This window comes from Bidens hawaiensis, unplaced genomic scaffold (assembly GCF_021521415.1).
Source record: "Bidens hawaiensis isolate Kalapana, Puna unplaced genomic scaffold, B.hawaiensis_p1.1 tig00041287_1, whole genome shotgun sequence".
NCBI classification, from domain to species: Eukaryota; Viridiplantae; Streptophyta; class Magnoliopsida; order Asterales; family Asteraceae; genus Bidens; species Bidens hawaiensis.
In genome coordinates, this window is record NW_027497316.1 from 142,552 (window position 1) to 150,109 (window position 7,558).

The 7,558-nt window shown below is 34.6% G+C and overlaps 1 protein-coding gene across 1 annotated transcript; it reads left to right on the forward strand.

The window, feature by feature from the left end:
- Positions 1-4,683, forward strand: LOC143592837 (uncharacterized). The gene is made up of 9 exons (XM_077072653.1): positions 1-125; positions 222-323; positions 729-818; positions 952-1,026; positions 1,114-1,146; positions 1,277-1,347; positions 3,684-3,752; positions 3,846-3,964; positions 4,393-4,683. Exons 1-6 carry the CDS (start codon positions 36-38, stop codon positions 1,331-1,333), a joined length of 447 nt encoding a protein of 148 aa, XP_076928768.1. The 5' UTR covers positions 1-35; the 3' UTR covers positions 1,334-1,347; positions 3,684-3,752; positions 3,846-3,964; positions 4,393-4,683.
- Positions 4,684-7,558: the final 2,875 nt, after the last annotated feature.

Genomic DNA, 7,558 nt, shown 5'->3' on the forward strand with positions numbered 1-7,558 from the left:
TGTTTTTGTTTGAATCTGTTGTTTATATATGTTGTATGCTTAATGTTGATGCAGGTAATGTAACATCTTTTGCGGTACCAGCTGCTACCCTGGGTGCCGTGGGTTATGGATACATGTGGTGGAAGGTTTAGTTGTTGATAAAACTCAATTTTAATTTGTGGGAGTTTGGGTTAATTTAAAGTGTGTAACGTTTGACGTCTTTATGTTAAATGTATGTTTAGGGTTATTCTTTCTCGGACCTCATGTATGTCACAAAGAAGAACATGACAACTGCTGTCTCAAACTTGACAAAGCATCTGGAACAAGTGTCAGACGCTCTTGCTGTAAGTTTCCGTTAAAATTAAAGCTAATATTTGTGCATATTTGTATTTTGCTTTATCATGTATCACATATCGAAGTACCTTTGGCAAGAACTTGGCTCAGTTGCATATCATAAGGATTACTGACTACTATATTAAGCATGTGTCGGTCCCATTTTTGATTCATATGCCATATGAATGTGTATGTGTGTACATGACGTACATATACATATGTGTATATTATTAGAGATGAATGATATTATTATTGTTGAACACGAACATGATTATATTTGACTGCAGATCTTGTGGCATCTTATTTTGTAAATAAAATTTATCTTTGTTTATTAGACATCTTTTTTATTTTTTTAGTAATTCTGCAGTATTGCATTAAATATCATGTTTTCTTAATTCTTTGTTCTTTTTAATCAGGCTGCCAAGAAGCATTTGACACAGAGGATTGAGAACTTTGATGGAAAAATGGACCAGCAAGTGGAAATATCCAAGTTGATTAGAAGCGAGGTATGTTCGTGAGGCCTAATTATCAAACCAATGATTTAAATTATAACTTCTAGAATATTTGATTTACCCGAAGCAATATCGGTCAATGAAACTTATTGTAGAAGTATAATTGAGTAATTGACTTGTGAAACAGGTGGGTGATGTCCGTGACGATCTTTCCCAAATAGGCTATGACTTGGATTCACTTAATCAAATGGTTTCTGGTTTGGTGAGTGTTCTTTCGTAATATTCATGATACAGGTGACAAATGCCCTTATGTTATTTCATTTTTAACACTCTTTATGCCATACTGCAGAATGGCAAGATAATGACATTGGAAGAGAAACAGGTAAACAAAATGTCATTTTTGTGAAGATTTATCATGTCACTTGTTTTTTAGAATTTATTTTTCATTAGTGATCGGCTGTGATTATTTTATGAAGTATATACTAACGAGTAACATTTAATTTTGTAAATAGGATCTAACTAACCTTGGAGTGTGGTACCCTGCAACAAGGCTGAAGGAACTAAGATGACTGGCAAGGCACAGGTATTATTATTATTATTATTATTATTATTTATAGCTAGCTATTTTTGTTTGTTTCACGTTTTCTGCATAATAAGCTGATATAACTACCAAATAGTTTCATTAAGCTGAAAAAGAGAAGAGAAAACATATCACAAAAGATATCTAGTGGGTCACCTGGTGTGTTACACATCTATATTAGTACACAGTTATTCATTAGACGACTAGTTTCCCTGTAGTCCTGTACTATCAAGGTAACAGCTTAATGGAGTGAGCGGTGGAATGAAATGATCCATTGCATTCATTCTAAAATATTTATCTTTGTTAGGGCTGGCAATGGGGCTGGTAGTGGTAATCCCAGTCCCATATCCGGGCCCAATACTTGTCGGGGTATGTGTTGGGTGTCAGGTTTAGTCTTGGGTATCGGATATGCTTGTTAGCCTGTTAAAGATTACCCGTTCGGATTCTCAAATATATTTCTTACTGTTTTAATCTTTATCTGATTTTATTACCCGAGGAAATTAGAATATCAAAACTAAAAATTACTGAATTCAATTGATAGTTTGGATCAGATTGAAGAACTAGAACAGGAAGAAAAGGATGAAAAAATACAGCTTCCTGATCAACAAGATCGACATTTTTTGAGAAATAAAACTGGAATTAACTTAGAAAACTATAGACTTCATGGTCCATTGTAATAGACCAAACTTGAAAGATAAAAAAATCCTAAACCAACTCAATTAGAAAACAAAATAAAGACCTGATATCCTAACCTAAAATAACACTCCATAAATTAACTTATTTCAAATAAACTAAATCGAGCCTAACATTTAATGATTTAATCAAATTGCAATTTAAATTAAAAGGCTAAACAACCCCTTCACCCATTCAGACTCCTTTTATCTGTGTTGCACACCAAGATTATGCACCAACCTGTTCCACACTTGTTTTCTCATGTGAACAAACCCCGATTAAGTTCTAACATTAGTAGATTAAAATACACATGAGCTCACCTTAAGATAAATAGACCTATGGTAGTTCCTCTTCCCCGTATACTTACCCTACAAGTCGAGTGATACATGCTAAGGAAACTTCATTTTATGTCTTGGGCCCTTCGTGTTCAAAGTCATTTGATAGATTCCCACGTATGTCAGTTTTTCCGTGTGTACTATGAACCCTTTAGTATTATAAGTTGTGCCAATTTATTTCACTAAAACCGATTGGTATCTTCTCAAAATATATATTGACAGTGACCGATCCTAGCCTGCGTCTCTGTCTCTCTTGGCCCAAAGTCTGCTGTTGGGTGTGTTGCTTTCAGCCTAACGAAAATTGGTTGCAAACTTTTACCATCTGAAATGTCCCTTACTATTTCTTTTAAAATTAGATAACCACTCTATGAACTTCACAAAAGTAGCGACCTAATCAGATTAACACTATGGATGGTAGCATGCTACTGACGTGACTAAAACATACTTAATAGCTCATAATTCAATTAGGGTTTGGTGAGAACTGATAAATTATACACCTAACACGAGTGAAGAACACCGCCAACAAACTCAACTTATTCGCTACCTTCCATGCTCAAATTTTTCAATGAATTGAGTGTTTTTGCGTGATTTTGTTGCATGAATCCCATGGTATATTTGACTCTAGGTTTTGAAACTGCATAGGGTTCTTAATTTTTCAATGATTAAAGACAATGTAATTGTAAACTTAACTCTATAGATATGCTGAAAGATTCAAAATCAGTTTCTAACCATAGTTTCAGGACTTGGTGTATCAAGTCACTAGAGTCTCCTTTATTATTGTTTTGCTCAACTTTTTACAATTTTTTCCATTTCCTTATATTTTATTTTATTTACTTTATTTAGTTAAGGGTCATTATGTATTGCTATGGTTAAAGCCAATTCGAGTTGGTTTGGACCAAATTATATTTGGGGCGAGCTTGGAACAAATAAGGGTTATTGGATAATATATGCAAATTCAGTTCCAAGTAGAATCAAACATAAATCTGCACCCCTAATTTGGTTTGGTTTGATGACTTGAATTCGAATTCAAGTTATTTTTCTTTTAAAAAAACATCTCAACCGAGTAATCATAAACTGCACCAATGATCCCCATTTACCAAATTGTTGGCACTTTAGTAAGAATTATATTGTTAAGCATTAAGTACAACTGAAAATTTTCATTTTATGCCTTTTGTCATTAAAGTTAAATTCCACATTGCTGCTAAAGTCTTACTCGTACCAGATTTCATAAACTATATATCCAAGATCATGTCACATGGCATAAATAAAGGCATATATTCCAATCTCTTGACTATCCTTCATTATTTTTGCTTATTCATTTTTAAACTACAGGAACAACTCAAACTTGCTAGCAAATCCTTTGCTGGTTATCTCACATCAGGAGGAACGCTGAGTCTTGAGGTTGCATATATATTTTTCAATAAAATTTTATAGCCAAATAATTGATGAAGTACAAAACGGCATGATATTCATGTGGGCATTATTCTTCTCCAGGGCGTGAAGGAAATAGTCGACACTTTAGGTTCAGGTGACGTTAATAATAAGTCGCCAACAACTGGCTTATCAGAAGATATTTCCTCCGGATCAGACAGTCAACCGAGAAAGTTGATCAGGTATTCACATCAACAACATTTTGCATATTTTCTCGTGGCTATGCTTTTATATATAATAATAATAATATTGGGCAAAAGTAAAATTGCACTAATTTTGACGTTATTTTACTAATCTCGTGAAAATAACGTTAAAAGTGGGAGAAGGTTAATCAGGCATCATGTGGTGGCGTTGATAGCCGAAAGACAAGGGCACATGCACCAGTCAGCCGGTGTCCCGATGATTGAGTGCTATGTGCCTTATGTCCAAGGCTTAATGCAAAACTACTATCGAGCCAGGGGTCTCATCGGAAGCAGCCTCTCTATCCCTATGGGGTAGAGGTAAGGCTGTCTACATCTTACCCTCCTAAGACCCTACCATAGCATTGCTATTGGTGGGATATACTGAGTACAATGATGATGATGATGATGTCATTGCTGTTATGAAACAGGAGAAATACTGTCAAGTTCAGCTCTTAAACCAAACAAAGATACAAGTATAATGCAAAGAATGCTAGTCATATATGTAATGCGCACTCTACTTGTGCCCAATAAGGCAAAACATTGAAACATACCTTTCATCCTTTTGTGGGTAGCTATGTTTTTATTAGATGATGAACTTATGTATGTATGTATTTGGTTTCACATACATGTTTTGTAGTATGTTTCAAAAAACGTCCATGTAATATATTGGATATTATCCATTTGTTCACTGTACTAAAATAATTACACTTTACGTATTATTTTTTGAATTCTGTTGATCCAATAGTTGAATTATCACATGCTTATAAATTTCCAAGTTTGTTTAATCGAGACAAAAAACGACATTTAGTAAAAAAACTTTTATGAATATGATTTTCAACCATTTATATTTCAAAAGACAAGTAAATAAAGAGTTTTAACAACAAACCGGGTATTTTCAGGACCGAGACCGGGTATAGCCGGATATATGACCGAGTTTTCTGAATTTTTTTACGGGTTTCGGGTAGGTTCGAGGTTTGACTGGGTATTTCCGGTTTCGGGTACGACTCCGGGGAGAAATCCTATACTAGGTCGCACCCGCGGGTCGGGTACGGGTAGTTGTAAAGGTGCAGAAACGGGGTATTTTCAGGATTCGGTTCTGAATATAGTCGGGTATTTGACCGGGTTTTGTCTGATTCCACTGGTTTTTTTTCAGGTTTCGGGTAGGGTTGGTCGGGCTTTGACCGGGTATTGCGGAACTGGGTCCGGGTCGGTTCTATCTCCGGATACAGTTCCGGAGGTGGGGGTGGGGGTGGGGACCCAAAGCCTGGTCTGTCGCCGCGGGTCGGGTCTGGAACCAGTTTTTTGTGCACCTCTAGATAGCCGGGTAGGAACCAATTGTGGATCAGATACACCGGGTCAGATCCGGACAAGGTATTTTGTGCACCTCTATTTTAAGTTATGTAATCAAGTTTATGACTTTATGGAGCTGGCTTATTTATCCTATTAAATGGGGCCTAAGTCCTCACCATAAAGCCCAATCACTATGATATTTTCATTTTGCCTTCGGTTCAAAATAAACGAGATCGATAATGGGTATATCATGTATGTCTAGGAACACGTAAACGGCGAGTTAAACTTTGGAAAAAAAATCAGCACGATCGTGTAAGATAAACGAAAGTCAACACTACATGAGGTTCACAAATTGATACAAACACTACTTTTATAACCAGTAACTTTATTTAGTTTAGTCTTTATGCACTAATATTCTAAATTTACATATTTAAATATGAGAATATAAAAAATAAATATGTTTTAACTATAAAAGTTGATAGCATATCTCATGTTTGTCTTTCAGATGTTGACTTAAAAAATTTGATTACTTAGAATATCAATAAAACGTAAGTAAAAGATCAAATTGGTTTGTTGTTTGTCACTTCAACCTGAAACAGACCAAACTCATACTAAATCTTAAGACACAAATTTCATTTGATATTTGTATAGTTTGTTCATGTCATGTCAACAAATTCAAACTCCTATACAATTTACATTTATATGTTGCTTGGTAAGACGTGATTATCTTGTAAGATATAAATGGCTTTTTGTAACGAACATATATTCTTTTGTGAATACTTTTATTATTACGCTATAAAATATTAGTACTATCATTGAAGCTTTTATAAAAAGAAACCCTACAAAAATATATAAAATCTAAAAGCTCATAACTTTAAGCCAACTAATAGTTAAATCTAGAGACAAAAAGATATTTATATTTTAAAAGACAAATTTCTTTACTTCTTCCCGAGACTCAAGTTAAGTATTTAAAAGACTTTATCTTGTCACCGGGTCATCAACCATAAAACAGAAAAAAAAATATATTAAATGTAATTTTATTGTTTTTCATGTATAAATCACTTCTTGATAAAGCACTTAATTAATTTTTTTTATTGATTTTAATAGTTATTTAAGTATTAAAACTTTAGACCGGTTCAAACTCAAAAGATAAGCACTTAATTAATTTTTTTATTGATTTTAATAGTTATTTAAGTATTAAAACTTTAGACCGGTTCAAACTCAAAAGATGCTCTCTATGATGAAGTCATGGTCCTCAACACCCTTTGAGAAACATCACTATCCATAATACTTGGTCAATTTAATAAGGGTCAACATATATAGCCTTCTTTAAGCTCATCCAATCATCCAATTTGGAGAATTCGAGAAAGTATTCACCAAAAAGGAGCAAATTAAATAAAAAACAAACTTTAAAAGATAATGTGTATATATTTGGTGAGGTGGGTTTGGTGGTATTTGTTTACATTGCTTTCCTAACAATGAATGTTTTGGTGATACCCTCAAGATTCTTTCTCATGGAAATTTGGATTCTTATGCTAAAGATAAGGCTAAGGGGTGTGGGGGGCTCTAATGGGGGCTCCAGTGGGGGCTCCAGCCAATAATATTATGACGTGTGGCAGAGAGAGAAACTGGATAAGGGGGGTGTTGGAGCCCCCGTTGGAGCCCCTGGCCCTGGTGTGGAGGGGCTCCAGCGGATTTCTTTTTTTATTTTTTTATAAATATATTCAAAAAACGTATTATTAAAAAAAAATCATAAATTATTAAAAAAAACACACATTACTGAAAAAACACATTAATATCTAAAATAAAATAAAAATAAAAGTACTAAAAAAACATTATTCTTATTCGTCGGCTTGGTCTTCTTCGATCAACCTCTTTCGGCTTGGTCTTCTTGTCCCGTAGCTTCACCGTGTGATTCTTGTGTCTCCGGAACAACAAAGTTAGGAGACGGTTGTATGTTGGATGGTTGAAAGCCGGATGATTGTTGCGGCTCCGAATAAAACATCGGTTGGTGCGGTGACGACCATAAATCGTCGTCAATATAATCTGAATCTAGGTTTGGGTACCAATTTCCAGCCATGTTTTTAAAAAAAAGTTTGGAAGATGGGTTGATTTTGGGTTTTTTTTTGAAGTTGTGGTAATTGTTTTATGTGAAATGGGTTATATATAGGAAGAAAAAACTTTTTTTTTTTATTAAATAAGAGCCCAACGGCTCATTTATCATGTCCAACGGCTCTTTCTCCCTTCCCAATGTCCCTTTACGCCAACTTGGTCCCGCTAACAGGCTTGCGCCTGCTTTGTTTT